A 19,690-nucleotide genomic window follows, 5' to 3' on the forward strand; every position below is an offset into this window, starting at 1 on the left:
ATATCAGATTTGAAATTATTTTTAAAATTTTAAATCTTATAATATTGTTTGTCAAAATGTACTAACTCATACTTATAACTTATTAATATTTTGTTTACTTAGGCTTGTTTTATAGCCGCGTGAAATAACGGGCAAACGACGATTCCGCGCGTATGACTATAGCTTATAGATATAAATTAAAATTAAAATCGTTAAAATGTATAAGTTAAATTTAAAATTGAAAAACAAAATATTTTTAAATTTAATTAAATATTAGAAAACAATTAAATCAATAATGTACAACGTTATAAAAATTAAAAATTATAAAATCAATATATTATTGTAAATTGATATTAGTTTTTTCTTATGTAAAATTGAAATTAAAATAAAATATTTAATTTTAAAAATTTGCGAAAGTTTCAAATTTCTACAAAAAATATGTTTAAATCACAACAAAATGACTAAAATATATACTTATTTTGTTTGTATTTAATTTCTTATGAAGAACCTCGTATTAAATTTTTAAGCCTTAACTATAAAAATTGAACACCTAATAAACTTATAACTACAAAATATTTTGTAAATGTTCATGGTTTTAACTATTTTTTCAACATTTTAACTTCAAATGCTTATAAATAAAAATTAAAAACCATGTTTATCTTTATAATTTTTAAATGACTGCCTATAATAAAACTTATTAGGAATATTATACTAAAATTTCAAATAAAAAAAAAATTTTAAAAATGCATCAATATAATTTGTTTGAACAACAAATTTTTACGAAATTCTTGAAAATTCCAAATTATTTTGTAAACAAGTAGACATATCATTTTATCAGGTTAACAAACCGTCACCGCTTACAATCGCTTCTCTTTAGATCTAATGATTTATCACTAAAATCTTGAATACAAATGTTATATTACAGTGACCTACTCAATGAAAAATTCCCCTCCCACACGACTACTATATAGCTCAATGACTTACTCGGTATTAAACACTGTAATAAATATTTATAAAATAAAATATCATTATAAGAAGCCTTATTATTATTACTGTTTTTCCGGCCCATTTCGCAGCCCTATTCAATTTAATTTACTCTCATATATTTTCCAACGGATATTCCCAGGTGGGTTAGCTGCTCCAGATAGGTACTAGGTACTGTGTTGTACAAATGTGCAACAACATGCAATACAGTTATCAAATTCAATCTCACGTCGATATTTGAAGACGCCAATGCCGCCGTCGTTGTTTATTCAACCTAATTACACACAATGAGGTGATATTATTATAATATTGTATTCGACAAACGATCTCGAATAGCACGTACAATACCGTTGACAGTTTTTTGTATAATTTATTACTATAATAGTTTGATAAAATTACATAAATTTAGTATTTTACTATAAAGGCGTTATTTCATATCTGTCGTATTCACATAATCGTGTGAAACCGATATTGTCCGATTGGTCAAATTATGTCATCGACCAACTAATGTCTGATACCATAGATTACTGTCAAGTTGAAAATATATTTCAATTCGATCGACGTATGATTACAGCTTTACCAATAGTCCATATAAAACAATCGTAACCAATATAAAACATAATAAAAAAAAAACATTATGTTTATCAAGCCCTCGAGTTACCAAAATGATGAAATACGTTGTACGTACAATAATTCTAATATCTACAATGAAAAATATATGTAAATATACTCATTGTCTAGTCAATAATTGTTTTATTAAATTATTAGTAAATTAATTTAAAATTTGTTTTAATAACTCGTTAAACATGCACTTGTTAAGTCCTAGTACCTACAAGGCTGTTTCGTTATGGCGACAAGAGGGTAGATTGCCTACCAAATTTTTTATGTTTATATTAGAGTCGGCAGAATCATAATATCCAATAAACACTAAAATTAGTCGAATTAAAAGTAATATAAATTTAAAAACAGTTTAAAATTATAGGCAATTTTTAAATAATTTTATATTAATTTTTGAAATAGGTAATCCAATATCTTGAAAAAAATTAAAAATAATCGTTGTATTAAGAATTGTATTTACATAACTGCAATATTACTTTAATATTATCATATAAATGGTCAATATCTAATGGGTTTATTTTTATTTACATACTTTTAGTTTATTGCATAATACATGGCCCACAGCTCTAACTTATAGTCGACGCAATATTTTTTATCGTTCAAAATAAACACATAATTGATATTCTATTTGTGGTTAGTGTTTATTCATTATTTGGTATTTCTAAATGAAAACTGAAAAACTATCAGAAAATTTTACGTTCGAACACTATTTCATTTTTAATGCTTTTACTAGCTGTTTAAAAGGTTTAAGCCACCACCGAACAAGAAAAGCTTCAAATTGGTTAGGTTCAAATATAAACAATCAAACAGAATTTACAATGCAATTATTTTATAGGACAGAATTTAAAAATATTCTGGATATATTTTATAAATTTTATAAATTTAACCAAAGAAAATTTAAAAAATGCATGTAAACAATTCAACCACTTTTTGAAATATATAAACAGCCATTAATTATTTCAAATCTACCACTATAAAACTTACAAGTTACAAAATTCATTTTTGCTTTTTACTCTAAAAAGTGTTTAATAAAAATACCCGAGTTTAATGCTGTTCAATCGGACTGTGAAGTGTTTTTTAGACTGTGCAATAAAAAAAAAATCATACTCAATTAAATCTTTAAATTAATTTATACAGAAATCTAAATCAGCTAAATATATTTTATTTTTGTCAAATATACTTTGTCGTCTGGGTTGTACTGCACTAGTTACAATATCGTATGAAAAAACATATTTTAAAAAACTAAAATTATTTAAAAATTATTTCAAGATCTATTACAAGCGAGGAAAAATGATTAAATTCACTAATGGTTTTAAATGCAGAAAAGGACATCTTAAACAATTTAAACTTTTCACAGATTTTAGAGCAGCGGGTAATGTTAAAATAAAGTAAAATTAAAATATAATCTGTTTTTATTTATTTAATAGTATGTTACCTTTAAAATGTTGTATTGTTATTAATATTATTAACCGAATTACCAGCAAGAAGTGTCTCTTAATTATTATATCACGTGTTTATCTAAAAATAAAATTTATAATTAGCATATCAAATAAGTATCTACTGTTTTGATAACTCTAATAATATTGTGAATTTTTTTCTGTAAGAGGTAAAATTTAGACAATTTATAATCTCGTAATAGATGGCCAGGATTTGTGTTAGTCGTAATTTAAATACCTATAAGTTTTAGTAACTTCAAAATGTAAAGTTTAGTGGTTGAAATTTTTATATGTAGGTACACTATAGTTTAATATTTTTAAAATATAGTTTCTATAAGAGTTTTCTGTAGATGGTACATAGATATTGAATAATTTGTTTCGGTAACGGTCTGCGCATAAGATATAAACGGGATTAAATTTGATATTTTTATTTTTTAGTCAGTCTAATAAAACAGACCATCACAGCAGGTCGATAAATGTATAATAATATACTACATTCCATTTTAAGCCCTGATTTTTTCGCTGGATTTAAATCGATCCCGTTTTTTCTGCAGACGGCGCCGCAGGCGTAGTACCGATGGTGGCAACCAGACCGAAGAAGTGGTCTTCCAGGAGATCCGGATCGAGGACAAATTCAAATTCGAAGCCCAACTGGGTGAACCCGGTCACGAGATCAACTTTTCCGGCAGCAGTGGCACCGGCACCTCCACTACCTCCATAGGTAACCAGAACACATATTGGAACACGTACGCGTTCGCACTGGTGCTGGTCGCTTTTGTCGTGCTCCAGCTGTTCGTCATATTCGTGTGTTGGCTGTACGTCACGTATGGGTCGCGGAACAACAGCGAGGACGCCTCCATATACGAATCAGCCATCAGCGAGTACTCGTCCACCGTCCGGACGCCGATATCCTGGGACAACAATTATTATAAATAATTTTTGATCGTCGGGGGGATACCGAATTACCGATTATACGGTATAATACCATGCTGTATCATATTTTATACATAGGTAAAGTGTATACCGCCGCGATTGCCCGAGACATAGTGACGGACAGTCGAAATCCTAAAACTCATCCACATATAAGTTACACTATATTATTTTAACGTATCGATGTAAATTAAATTAAACTGCACCCGCGACCATTAACGATGTATTGGACGGTAGTATAGCCGGTAATTAAGTCGTATATGAGGAGGGAAAAGATCAACACCGTACGGAAACGGCATATATCGTGGTCTATATATTATACATTATATGCATTAGGTATATTACAATATATTGCTATATACTATATGAGGTGCCGTGGTTATCATATTTTGGAATTTTCTCGGTGGTTGATCTGATATGCATATATACCTGCACGCTATATTATATTATCATTATTGTAAGATTTATTTTTAAAATTATTTTATGGGCGTGATTGTTGTGTTTATGCACCCCTTGACTATGCAAGAGAAAAAAATTCTGAAAATTCGTGACTCCCTTTCGTCACTACAATATCTAATGTTTTTCATATTTTTCTAATTCAATGTTATAAATAAACATAAGATCATGTCTCACCAAGAGCAGTCGGTTTGCAAACCTACCTAGTATGGTAGAGCTCTAATTTTTACATTAATAATTTAGAGATAACTGCAACTGCATTTTTGTGGAATGCTCGTATGCTTTTTATTAAAATATTACTTTAACAAAAAGTTCCAATCATTTAAAAATATGAATGTATATATATATGAATTTATAAAATCAAATATGGTTTACGTAACAAAAATTCGATATGAAATGCATTCAAAAATGTATTTGCTTTTCATATAACAAGCGTTTTAGTTCTCTAAAATCTCAAAAAAGATAGTGATAGTCGAACTGCGTTAACTATTGTTCTGATAAACTCTCTATTAACTTTAAAATCACATAACAATCTCTAGATTTTTTTTTTAATTAATATTTAAATAAATCTTTATTTTCCTTAAAATTTTTCTTAAATTACCAATATTAAACTCCCTAAAGTACACCAACATAAGGACTTTGCAGTAATATTAGTTGCTTATGAAAACAACTTAGCCTCTAACTCCACTTCAAAAATCATAAAAAAAAATAAGAAGCTTTGAAATGCAATGTCTCTTTTAGTTTTTTTATTACAATAAAACAAAAATGTTTATGATTGCTTAAAAATTCTTTATTTTTACATTTTGGATCATTTAAACTTAGCAATTATTGTTGTTATTACGCAATGATGTTATTACAGCTGTCATATTATTAGATAGTTGTCATAATAATTTCAGAAAAATATATCTTCCGAGTTCTGTATTATTTATTTTTATTTGCTTTGTAAAACCATTGATATTGACTACCTCTACAATTATATTATATAACTATTTCTGACTAAATCGAACATTTACGTAAGTATGAGTACAAATAGTATATAAATAGTTCTTAATATTGCTGAGATGATATTTATAATAAATATTGGGTAGTTATTTACATGATAGATGTCTAAAATACTGTACTAAACACGTCTAATATATTGATTAGAAAATTGTTGAAACATTCGTTAACGATAAAACTGAGTTCAAGAAAATCACGTTTTATACTTTTTTACTTTTATAAAACTATAATATAACTATTTACTAATAAATTATAATTATATCTAACCTCTTTAAATCTATCTACACATCTTATGAAATAAATTCGCAAACAACAGTTAAACCTAATCTTCAAAATGTTAGATTTAGGCTTACTATATATTTATCATAACTACATAGACAATATTAAGTTAATTTATTGTTTTTTTTACTTAATAAAAAATGCACTTAAATCTTAAATGTATTCAATCTACATGTTTATAACAAACGTGAAGCGACTATCACTTATAAACTATTATAAATGAATATAACTAACGATAAAATTGTTTAATATAAGATATTTAAATACGCAAATACCTACATGTGTAACTAGACAATAAATTATTTATAAGAAAATATTTAATGAAAATCATCAAATCAACATTTTTATAAACTATACTAAGAAAATCCATAATGTATGGCTTACAAAAAGAATCAAGTAGGATTTTAAATTATTTTTTTATTGTTTTTAACTATTTATAATTATTGATTCTGTATTATGCAGGAAATATATTTTTTTGAAATATTTAAATTTTTGATTCAAGAAACAAATGTTAAATTTTTCATAGTTTTATGAAACTTAATATTATGGAACTCTGTTTTAACGAAGAAATGTCCTTATTGTCAAAATCAACTACTACTACATGTAATTTTAAGGTATACATGTATAATTTATTTATTTATTTTATTTATGTATTTAGAAAAATTATTGATGTTTATAGAATTGTAAAGTATTTATTCAAATAAGTTTATCTATATGATAATGAACTTTGTAAGGTTCGTGGTACTGAATTGGTCGAATTTTTAAGGGTGATAACTGATAATAATTAAATATAATGCTTCATTAATGAAAAATTTCCTTACATTGATTATCGATGTTTTTAAACTATAATTGAATTAATTTATCTATTTTTTGTTTTTGTATTTATCATAAAAAATTAAACGATTGTGTGTTAAAATATAAAGGAAAGGATGACATGAATTTTTTTTGATTTGTATAAATAAATTTATAAAACAAATACTTAGGCTTTTCAATATTATGTTGTTTGTATAATAAATAATAACAAAAAAATTTTATTATATTAAAAATACTATCGCTTTGTTATTTTTATGTATTTTAATACATACATTTTAATTATTTAAACTTAAAATAACCTTCGTCGCATAGTTTTGTAAATTAGCGTCAACATGATCATTTATGACCGTAAATATATTTTACAGAATTATTTACGTCCTACGTTTCTCTGTCTCACTCCACATTCAAAATATTACAATTTTTTTATGCAATTAACCCACGTTTGTAAAACTGTTCGGATGTGGTTCTTCGACGACTCTTTTTTACTACATATAAATCGTCCTCTATAGAAATTGGTAACTATACAATACACGCTGTGTTGATTTTAAGTATTAAAACTTATTTTTCAATACACTCTATACAGTTGTTTAGTGTGTTGCAATATTTTTTCCCCATCTCAGGTACATGTTACATACTAATAAATATAGAAATAATTAAATTAATCAAGTAACATTATTTAAATTGCCCGGTCTACTCTTAGATGTATTCGTATTATTAATTACTGTAAATACAAATACGATATGCGCGTCCTATAACAACTCTCTTAAACAAGAACGATGTACGTATGTTCTCAACAAAAGTTCAAACAAGAAAAGTAGTAAGGTTTTATTAAATAAAACGCTATTATGTGGTATTAAGCCAACTCGATATAGGTTTGACTAACGGTGTTATTATTACAAATGTTCAAGTATTAATGTTTGGTTTAGTAAATTATACTTAACTTAGACATTTTACTCATTTCGTACCTACCAATGATGTAGTCGTAATTTTTTTAGTGAGTATACGCTTAATTGTGCTTGACATGTAAACGTGAGAGGCAATACTACATTATTATTACTTTTATATTTATAATTACATGGATACATCATGTCACTTTCTTACTACCATGCCGCAACTAAGTCTCTATAGTCTACAATCATACTCCTAGAAATATATTACATATTTAAATTTTTTATGATTACCTAGATAATAAGTAATTAAGTAATATTCATTTTTAAAGTAATTTTAATCAAATAATAGATTTTTAAGTTTTAATTATATATGATAATAGTTAATAAAAACAAATACAGAATTAAAGAAAAGTATTAAAATACAAAATAAAATATATCTCATACTCTTTAAAATCACTACAAGTATGTTAAACTACTGTTAATTTGGTATATATTTAGGCACCTAACATGCTTAGCTTATTAAATAATAAGCAAATTAAAATTAAAAAGGCATATAAACATTATAAACAAATAAATAAATTATAAAATTTTCCACTAGCTTTTTCTTCATTTAATTTTATCCGTTCAACTTTTCAAGATCTGTTAGCATCTTATCAGTTACATATTATGAGTATAATACGTTTTCCCACAATGTATCTAAATAACTCTATGGTTATTAAGGTACTTACGCTGTGCAATAGATATAATGTCTAATTACAGTATTATACTGCCGTACATTATACTAAAAAATACTAGGGTGTAGCCCTAAGTGCAAAAACGCAAATAAATTTTACAAAAATAAAGTGTACTTTATAAGTTGGGTATAAGTTTATATTGTATGTATATATTGTGTAGTTATTTTAAATGATCTTACCTTCACTGTAATTCGTTACGATAATACGAAACTTATACTGAACTCGATCACTGTTGATGTATTTTTGAATTCTAAAAATACATATATTTAATTAAAATGAATAATTTAATTTAATAATTAATAATTTTAAAATGAAACTTATAATGGAACGGGTACAGTATTTATTTTTACGCTTTTGTCCCACTACTAATAACTAATAAGGTACAAAGTGCAAAATTAATTTGTGCTTTTGGTCGATCGAAAAAAATCGACGATTTGCGCTTTTGGGTTTCACCGAAATACTATGAATACCTTTAATATCATAGGAACTGTTTTGATTATAGCAACTGTCAAATCGATAAAGTTTGTTCGACATTTCATTTATTAATTAAAGATTGTTTGAAAAATAAATACATTCCCATACAGCGTATACCCGTTTTTCGTGTGTTATTCTATAAGTACACGCACTTATAGAAAAATAGAGAAGTAAATATACGCCACATACCCGCGTATACGCTCCACTACATCACTGTTTCGTACAACAATATGTTTTAATTATGTAATTTAAATTAAATGATAATCTTTGATTCCTAAGTATGTTTAACGTAACTTCACAATAGATGATCCATGCTTGAATTTCTTATGTATACCTTTATCACAAATTTTATAATCTGTTCTTTGATATTGAGTATAAAGATATAAGAATAATTTCTTGTGTAATAATTTATTTTTAAGGTTTAGTAGAAAGCCGATAAGCGATAAAAGGTAATAAACACTCACAAAATTTCGCTGTCGTGTGTCGTAATCGAATAATAAACAATAAAGATTAATGAGTATAGACTAAAGTAGGGTTTAATATTTGATAACAACTTCTAGCGAATTTATTGGAAATAAATACTACCTACTAGGTAGGTATTTGTCGTTAAACTGTCTAAAGTTCTAAACGCATCTTAGTTTTACTACGGTTGTGGATAACTTTTAAGATAATCATACCAAAGTTGAACGAGAATACTCAAATATGCCTATGTAAGTAAATTAGTTATCTTATTATTTAAGGTTTTAAGAATTACTGTATTCCTAAGTAGAATAAAAAATTAATGATTTTAATATAATATTAATGTAATAACTAAACTAATATTATATTACTTAAATTTACTTTATTAAATACAATCGTAAATAATTTAAAACATAAGAAAAATTTCAAAGCACAATTTTTATAGTCAATTTTAAAATTAATCATCCATTGAGTAAAATAATATATTACCTAACTGGTATTAAATTCGCTAAAATTTACTTATAGACTACACTTCAAATTACAATACCGATTGCAACACTGTTATTTATGATTTTCATTTAAAGTTACTTTAAGAAAAATAACTGTAAATTGTAATGTTAATATTTAATATTTATTAAATATATATCATATAATGCAATTAAACCTAGTTCGCAAAGTAGGAATCAACGAAACTATTTTAATGATAATATTTTATTTTTATTCTAAAACATTTTTCTATCCACTTACCTACTACAAGTACTACATAAAACACAAATAATATGTATAGTGTATAAATGTGTAAAATATACAATAGACACAAAAAATGTATGTTATCAGTGATATAACGTTAACGATTGGGGCGGTGGTAAACTCTCCCGATTTTTAAAAATAGTAAACTCTCCCGGGTTAATATTATGTTTACCTGAAGTAAATGTGTAAACTCTCCCGGGTCAACTTTATAGTTACCTGTAGGAAGTATGTAAGCTCTCCCGAGTTGTTTTAAATGTTATTGCTACACTACGAGTTATCTGTATGTATTCTTATTATCAATAACAATGATTTTAACATTTTTACGTATATTTTGTATTTGTAACTTATATTATTATTATTATTAACTATTTTTAAAAGAAACTTAAATGTATATTGGATTTTTTGAAATTTTATTTTTTTATTTTATTTTGACTATAATATCATGTTCATAGCAGCTAAAGACATTAATTTATATTATTATTATGTCAAAAATTAAATGATAAAATATTTAAACAATGAATATGTACCTTAGCTTGTAATCAATAAATTATTTAATTATTGAAACTTAAGCTTGATCAAATGATAATGGTAAACTAAAAATAATATTTTTTATTTAATATTATATTTTATATAGTTAACGTTGAATTTATTTAATTTAAAATTCTAGTAAAGAATGCTAGCTATAAAGCATAGTCATTATTTAAAATAAATTAAATATTAAATACTCAATATTTATAATTTTAAACATTGTAAAAATAGTTATATAAATATATTATAAATTAAAAATTAATTTTAATGCTTAACATTTTAAAAATATAAATGTTTTTAAAAATAAAAATAAATGTTGGTGACAATAAACAGTTTTAACTGATTATAACTTATAAGAAATATATGAACTTTATATAGACTTAAAAAAATATTGCCACAATATTTCGTGCTTATTTAAATAAGTTATAACTTATATAGAACTAAATTACCAATATAACTGTCTGACCGATTTATCAAGGTAATAAAGATCTGAATTCATTCTATAACAATTTTCATATTTTTGATTCACTATCAACTATAAAGGTAATCAAGATAGTGAATCCACTAGATTATTTTCAAACTTCAGGTTACCTAGGTATCTTAGATACCTACGTATTAAATCAGTCAGAAATTACGTTGATATTATACTTTATACATACATGTAAATATGTTGCATTTCGTTGTGTACTCGTTAGTTGTATAGTACCTATCGAGTATCGGCCATCACCGAGTGTAGTGCGCTTACTAAAACGATCGGTGTTTAAATTTAATTGATTGAGTATGAACAATTTTAATTTAAAATTTAATGAATTATTAATGAAAAAAAGGTTCAAAAAATATATAAGTACTTAAAGAAATTAAAGTATGACGATTTGAATGATTTGATATGATCGTTGTTCATATTTACAAAAATGCTAATGCAAAGCTGCAGAACGACTTTGTACATCAATAAGTCATGGTAGCAATCCCAGTGGCTGATTTACACACGGGGCAACATGGGGAAAATGCCCCAGGGCGCCAAATTTAAAAGGATGCCTAATGGACCATTGGGTTGACTCTATTTTCAAATGGAATTTTAAGTGTAGATTGTAGTCTGTAGCTGATGTAAAAAATGTGTGAAATTTAACGTTGGCTGATAGACGTTAACAAAATAATTGATAAAAATATAATCAAAAGGTAGTATGTGTACATGTGTAGATACAGCATGAATCACATACTTACGGCATTGGAAAATAAATATATTTGTGTGTATATTAAAAAGAAAAATGTGGTATCTATAACGACTGAAAATACACTCGAAATGCAAAGTAGACAAATTTTGTTATATCATTTCTATTATTGTTATTAAAAGAATATTACTTATGATTGTAATTTTTTCACTATTTAAAAAGTTTATACTATATTGATATAAAAAAATGAATTAAGTATACGCAGCTCTATCACTGATAATATACAAATGTAAATTTGAATTTAATGTGTCTGGCTTACTAGTAGTGGATGGAATTTGTTATGAACTTACAGAAGCTAATCGTAGCTGTTCTGGGTTTTAACGTTAAATAATGTGGAGTTAATCCTTGGAATCCTTTTAATGAAATACTAATCGCAGCACTGCACACAAAACAAAATATGTCATTGTCGAGTCATTTAGCCCAATCTTTTCCTTTAAAAGTTTGGTTATTATTTTTTTCAAACCAAATATCACGTAATTTGTATTTTCGTATTTTTTAAAGTATGTAGGAATATTATATTACAATTTATAACAAAAAATAAACATAATAACTAAAAATTTCCTAACCTTCTATATAAATAAGTAGACTAATAAAAGAAAGCAAACCAGAACATTAAAACTAAATAACAAATATACTACTAACAATAAAGGGATCTCTTTGTTTTTTTATTTTTATTTAATTTTGGATTCTGATTTATTGTTATGATATAAACACCAATAATTAAGAAGAGGCAATAAAGTTCATAAAAATTGACAGTATGACCACAAGAGTATAAGACAAACAAAAAAACTAAAATTTTAAACTACATATATTTAAGAATATTATATTTGCAACATTTTTAAAATCTCATAATATTTGTTTATGGAAATATTAAATAAAATTTCTATAAAAAATAAAAAAAGTGAGGGATTTCCAAAATTAGGATCATAAATGAAAAAAGTGATCTTGCAGCCCTGCTTATGTCCAATATTTTATCTTGTGCTGAATATGCAGACTGAACTTCAATATTAGAAAGATAAGTTTCATTAGAATAGTTAGTCATCGGTGTGTAATGTTTGGGATTTTGGTTTATCCCTTTATTTGTTTTATTAGATTTTAATTATTAAAAATTTATGAAAAACTTTTTCATTTTGATTTTTAGTAAGAAAAAAAATGTGAATATATATTTTTCATATTTAATAATTGTAAAAACCTTGTGAGGAATATGTTCGACACTTTTTTGATGGAATAGGACTACCTTAAGATGTTCAATTTTATTTTAAATTGTATTATATTTATTTAATTAGTATATTTACATTTAAATGTATAAATACATAAAAGAGTATAGTTTAAAGCTTAAAAGTATAATTGAATAAAAGAAAAGACATTTTCTCCACATACAAGACACGTGTCCGCTTCTTCTGCACATTTGACACAGGTATAGACATGCCTACAGGGTAAAAATACTGTTGCTATTTCTTCTTTGTTACAAACTTTACAAAGCATTGAGTTCAATGTGTTGGAAAATATTTTAAAACTGAACGGTATTAGTTGGAGAAATTTGTTTAGTTTTTGTTTTTTATCCTTCCATAAATATATTCTCATCAATTTTGTGAATGAAATTCTACATATAGCGCACTGTTCTAATGCTAAAGTACATTCAATGCAGGCAATAGCATGACCGCAAGGAACAATAGCAACTTCAATTTCTTCCTTACAACAAATTTTGCACATCATACAATCTGGCACTGAATTATGATTTAGCTTTTGAAAAAGATTTTCCTGGATTTTATTAGATGTATTGGTAATTGTTATTTTACCAAAATGCCTGTAAGAACAAATAAAAAAAAATTAATAAATAAAATAAAATCATTTTAATACTAAAAAATAATTATAAAACTCAACTTTTTACAATATATTCAAATGTTAAATTTATTTTAAATTAATTAATGCATTATGTAGTTATATCTGGTATAGTTAATAATAAATAATAAGTAATAAAGAAAACTAGTATGTGGAGAGTTTGCAGGGGGTTTAAAACATAATTAAATACTATGTACTTATAGTAAATGTGGATGGATGTGCTTTATATTTTATAAATTCAACCTATATTTATTATCTTCTAACATAAACCCACCCATCATCCTTTCATTTAAATATTAACTAAAATTAACAAAATTAGTTTATGACGTCTCTAATTTAAGTACATAAAACAATAACAACATATAACATTTAAAATGTACAGTTAGATAAGTTAATACTATTATTATTTATTACCAATTCTAAATCCTTTATACTACCTATGTTCAACAAGCCATAAAGGGCCAACTAGTCTACCGATTTAAACGCCTTACATATTATCCTGTCAATCCATAATACAGTGTAATATAATTATTTATTAATTATAAACAAAATAAAACCATTTTATATATAAGTATAAATTAAAGGTTCAATCATTAATTTAATTTTGTATAATTTATAAAAATTTATTGAGTTTATGTTTAAACTAATATTATTACTCTTGTTTATTTATGTTTTTCACTTGCGTAAAAACAGGAACATGTAACTAATATTACTAATATACTATGATTACGATGTTAATGTCAATAAGATAATTTCAATACTGATTAAAACAAATGAAGAAAAACCTGCAATCAGTGTTGTACTAACACAATGTCATAATGTAGGAATAAGATAAAAAAATATTTTTTTAATGTCTTGAAATAAATTCTAAATTATATTTATAAGATTTATTGAACAAATAATAATTAATTTAAATAACAGATGGATTTTTATTAAATTGTTATTATATTAATTCAATGAAACATACTTTTTTGTTGACTGTATTCTCATTTTATAATCGAGAGCGAGTGTATTTTTCTGTGCATCAATCAACTTGAATAATTCCTTCAAATTAAGTATAAGATAAATATTTAATATTATTTTTAATGTTTTTAATTTAATACAATTATTAAATTACCAGTTGCTTGGAGTTTATGATATCACTATCCACAGCATCTACCATATCACCAAAGCTTTTGCCTTTCTTTAATAACAAATATCTACAAGTTTTTGACCATTTTACGTGTACTCTCCACGGTTCATGGGTTTCATTCCAGTGACTCAGTGTATTACCACAGTAGAAACAAGTCAACAAATCAGTATGACCATTGCCTAAAAATATATTAAAACATTAAAATGAAAAGTCAATTATTATTATAAATATTTTTATCATTTTACCTGAATAAAAAAATCCAGCTTCACATAAAATATTAACATTTACTGGCAATGATATCAAACATCTTTTAAATGATAGGAGGCGTATATTAAATTGAATCATCATTTCATAAAATATAGGACTTAAAGATAGAATTATACCCTCAGAATCTAACCTATCTTCAATATTTTTTACCTCAATTCTTGATCGGTAAACAGCAGTAGAAGAATTGTGATAAATGTCTAAAAATATAATTTAATTATGTAATTATTTCAAACAATTTGCAAAAACAAAGTATAATAATTTTTATCAGACCCAAGTTTATTAAAATTGTAAAATAAGGGGGGGGAAAGGTATGTACTTAAAATTTTACTTTATAATTATTATTTATTAAGATTAAAATTTAAAAACTTTGTAATAACGATTTTATAATATTACTTATACATAAATGAAAAATATTTATAGTTTTTCACATATATTTTTCATAAAAAATTAATTGATTAACAAAATATTAAAACTTGGTACTGATCCTAATATCAAATTAATACTATAATAATTTATTGGAATTAATTTCAAATAATCATTTAATTATTACAGTAGTTCTCTTTAAATGGCTATTTTTCAGTTATAAATATGTTATTAAACACAAAATATTTACCTCAACATTTATTAATTAAATTCCATATCAAATTATAAAAATATAAAAATTATTTGATATTTACCTTTGTATTCAATAACAAATGGACATCTTGGACTGTGAAACATATGTTCAGTAAAGGGAATATCATTTCGTTCCCAGTTATCAAAATCTTTCTTGCATGAAGAACATTTTACACAATCTCGAAAGCCTGTGTAATGAAACCCAGCTTCAGCCATTTCACGAGGTTTTAAAAAGTCAACAGGCCAGTTGTAAAATGTTTTCATACGACCTTTAACCGTTGATAACTGTAAAAATAAAAGATGAATTACAAAATCATTAAATTAATTTGATATTTACTTACAATATAATTAATAAATCCGCAATCTGGAGAAAAACGAATATGTTCACATAATGGATCATCACCCGGTTTCCAACTAAACATATTCACTCTGCAGTCAAAACATATAACATTATCACCATCACCTGAGTAAAACAAACCAGCTTGGGCTAATTCAAAAGGCGTTAAATAACTTAAAACCCACTTTTCATCAAAGGATTTCCAACGACTTTGAAAAGTCATCTGTAAAAAAAAAGTTAAACATAAATTAGTGTGCATTTAAAAAAAATAATAAATATATATTAAATATACAAGGTTTAACTTAAATTATATGGAATTTTTATAAAACTTTAAAGAATCAATTTATTTACCTTTAATATAATACAATTAATTTCAAATTTCAAAAATATAAATATGTATCTACATAATTATACTTATTATTATTAATTATTATATATTATATTAAAACGTTAGCATTAAAATGTTTAAATTAAATAATACTTATCAGTTATTAATTTATAAATAGATAATATTTGTTAGAATAAAACAAAAACATGGTTAAAAATAAATAGAACTATAGATAAATTAATGTATATTTCTTAAATATTAATTACTAGTTGTACTTATTCAACACATTTTTTTTATAAGAATCTAAATGTTTTCAAACAATATTAGCTAAATTAGAAATACTATGGTTGTTGTATTTCAAAAATTAACTAATTCATAATTGGTATTATTTAATATTGCTAACATCTTTGTGAATAATGAATGCACTTTTTAAGTATAGTATAATCAGAGTAGGGCGTTATTCGAATGAAATTTTATTTAGATGATATTTAATTCGGATAATTTCAAAACGTTATAATTCGATTAATTTTTGTTAATTTTGTTTGGGTAATCATAGGATTGGTAATTAAAAACAGGCTAATAGTTGGCATTGTAGGTATTTTAAATTACATGATGGTGAAAATATTATAAAATATTATGTATACAACAGATATAAATCTATAGAAGAAAGTAAAGAATTTGACATATTTTTTTTAATAATAATTTAGTGATATTAAAATATAAATATTATTTTGTAATAATTACAACAATTATAAATAGTAATAACAAAAATGTAAATAAATATTTTGGCAAAAATGAAAATAAATAAATATAGCAAATTTTAAATTTCAATAAATAAAATTATTATTAAATTTTTAATAAATTATTAAAAAAATTAATTTAGTTTAATATATCATAGTATAATTAATGCTATTATTAACTAGAAGACTTATAAATTATAATCTTATTACCATTATATGATACATATTTTGTACTACCTAGTATAATTTTTATTTGAATAATAACAGTTTGAAATTATCCGAATAATTTTAATAGAAATGGGTAACATTTTAATATAATTTAATGTAAATAACAATAATAGCAAAATGTAAATATTTGTACGTTTTTTTTTTCATTACCTAAAAACGATGACGAAAACTACTAAATAGATATTGAAAAATATCAACCAAAAACAGAAGCGTCAATACAGTTTTAAAATAAGACTGCTACATTTTTTATCAGGCCACATTTTTCTACTACCAGGCCACTGCTATAATAATAAAAATTGAAATGTAGAGATTATTTCAGACTTTTACTAGAGATGAAAATAAATCTGCAAAGTCTATAATAATAAAAATAGAACCTTAAGCTCCTACTTATGAACTTCTACCTCTTTTAAATTATAGTAGTAATCAGAAAGCTACTTTATTGTATTTATTGTGCCATTATATAATCTAGATTACATTATCATCTATAATTATACAAATAAATCAGAATGCAATTAAATATACGAAAAAAATATATATCATGTTTCTAATGCAAGTAGTTATTTAAAGTAAGCAAGCATTTTTTTGAAAACCAATAAATAATTTATAGTTTGAAATTAAGAGTAACGCTTAATTTAGTTTATATCTTTGAATTTTCAATTGAGTGAATTCATCTACTGTTGCATTTAATTTTACATTCTAAAATAAACTAATAAGTAAGCAACTGATTTACCATTTTATTTTTTATCCAATATAGAATCCACTTTTCAACACTAGCTATAAGATTCTCACTTGATGCGTGCTTCTTTAAAGCTTTTATTTTAGATGTCTGTGAGTTGAAACCTATATTAATAAATATATAATTTTCAGAATAGTTACCACAAATAAATACACCTAAAAAAAAAAAAAAACATTATTAGATACTCAGTATTTAATCCAATTATCTAATAAATAATAATTTGCACCAAAAGATCTACTCTTTGTATTTCTTGGATATATACCAATTATTAAAGGCTGCACACTTCTGATTTTTAGACAAGAAATATCATATTACACCTAAGTAAATACAATTTTTATTAATTTTTAAATTAATATTTTATTTTCAAATACAGTTGGGTACTTTACATTGAGTATTCTCAAAATCAGGTATATTTTTGCTATTATTATCAATAAAAGTTTCAGATATAAATTAATTTATACTGCTTTATAAATTAATGTTTGTGATATCATTAGTTACAGAAAAATTACTATTAATTTATAAAAATTATTAAAAGTAAATTAACAAAATAAAAATAAAGATTTTTAAATTTATATTTTACTCACTTTAATTGAAGGTAACAGCATTAACGTTTTTTTTTAAAAACATATTAACAAGTAAATTTGATTTCGAACAATAATTTGCTTTTTTTATCTTTTAAATGTGCGGCTCTCATTATTTAACCTTTTTTTTACTTCACTTATTAATTATTAGTAATGACGTGGCTTATAATGAGAGGAAATTTGGAAAATATATTTAATAGGTACGCAAAATAAAAATGATTAAGCTTACGAAAAACAACTAATAATCAAAGTGATTTACCTAACGATAAAGATTATAATAAATTAATAATAAATAACATTACGTTAACTATTTTGACAAAATAAATTAAACGGACTTATAATATTATGAATAAAAAGAAAATATTTTAACTTTTCATTTGCTTGTAAAAGCAACATACTAAAACTAATCATATACTACAAGTAAATAAAGTATACACACTTAACAGTATTAACACTATTAACTATGGTAGTATTGGTAGTACCGTTGTGTTGTCTTATGTAGGTATCGACTATCGATGCACCTCGTTTCCCAAACCATTAACTTTTATATTTTAAAACGATAACACTGATAAAAGGTATAATAATACAGTAAAAACCGCTTATTAGAAACACGGATAATTGATACAATCGCGTTATTAAAACAAAATGTCTCGGGAAGGATCGACCGTATATTAGAACAATGAAAATAAATCGGATTATTGAAACATCACATCGGTTATTTGAAACAATTGGGAAAAAGTCAGTTGACATATACACCGATTATCCGGCGATAACCAATGTACTTCAATCTAATTTTTGCTGTCATTACGTTTATTTTTACTGTAATTTATCGTGAGAATGCTCTTTCTGTACGTACCGGTCGTACCGTTTGGAGTTTAGCTATATAATACCGCGGTCTTGGAAATAAAGACGGTAATAAATATATATTATGTATTTAAATTTTAAATTAAATCAATTAATTAAATTTAACTGATACATCGGCGTCAGTGTAAAACTGAGGAAGTCTAAAATTTTACGAAAAAAATAGGACTACCAATGTATATCATCATGCGATACCCAAAATGGCGCACTTGTCCAAAAAGCGGACAAGACGACTGGAGAACATTATGGAAATCGATTATAAATATTTATACAAATAAAATGTAAACAACTCACGTTCTATGCGGCGCCAGCGTTTGTATTTGGGGCGTAAAAACGTCGTTGACAGGTAAATAAAATAGTGTTGATGAATAACCGAATATATCGAAAGAGCCAAATAAAGCGTTACTACAAAGTACAAAATGTCGAAGAGATTTCTTTACGATAATCAGAGAAGTTTAGACCCAC

At 24.8% G+C, this 19,690-nt stretch overlaps 2 protein-coding genes across 2 annotated transcripts in view; one reads left to right on the forward strand and one right to left on the reverse strand.

Annotated features, from left to right (window-relative positions):
- LOC112600286 overlaps positions 1 to 5,136 on the forward strand; it is a 50,442-nt gene extending 45,306 nt beyond the window's left edge. The window contains exon 5 of the mRNA XM_025347477.1: positions 3,572 to 5,136. Within this exon, the coding sequence (XP_025203262.1) occupies positions 3,572 to 3,953 (382 nt within the window). The 3' untranslated portion in view covers positions 3,954 to 5,136. The remainder of the gene's footprint in view (positions 1 to 3,571) is intronic.
- A 7,757-nt stretch (positions 5,137 to 12,893) lies between these two features.
- LOC112600252 (baculoviral IAP repeat-containing protein 7-B-like) lies at positions 12,894 to 19,469 on the reverse strand. The gene is made up of 8 exons (XM_025347437.1): positions 19,421 to 19,469; positions 17,778 to 17,938; positions 15,756 to 15,974; positions 15,477 to 15,699; positions 14,916 to 14,996; positions 14,518 to 14,711; positions 14,368 to 14,444; positions 12,894 to 13,365 (listed from the first exon to the last, which is right to left on the reverse strand). The coding sequence occupies exons 1-8, from the start codon at positions 19,467 to 19,469 to the stop codon at positions 12,894 to 12,896; spliced, it is 1,476 nt and encodes a 491-aa protein (XP_025203222.1).
- Positions 19,470 to 19,690: the final 221 nt, after the last annotated feature.

Source organism: Melanaphis sacchari, unplaced genomic scaffold, assembly GCF_002803265.2.
Source record: "Melanaphis sacchari strain LSU unplaced genomic scaffold, SCAv2.0 Contig62_pilon_pilon, whole genome shotgun sequence".
NCBI classification, from domain to species: Eukaryota; Metazoa; Arthropoda; class Insecta; order Hemiptera; family Aphididae; genus Melanaphis; species Melanaphis sacchari.

Bases quoted from the DNA above. Each gene is read 5' to 3' on its own strand.
- LOC112600252 (XM_025347437.1), bottom strand. From the start codon at position 19,469: ATGTTCTCCAGTCGTCTTGTCCGCTTTTTGGACAAGTGCGCCATTTTG. The intron at 14,997-15,476 runs GTAAATATCAAA...TTATATTTTTAG, and splicing joins ATTTGTTATTGAATACAAAG to ACATTTATCACAATTCTTCT. The intron at 13,366-14,367 runs GTATGTTTCATT...TTGTTCTTACAG, and splicing joins AGAATACAGTCAACAAAAAA to GCATTTTGGTAAAATAACAA.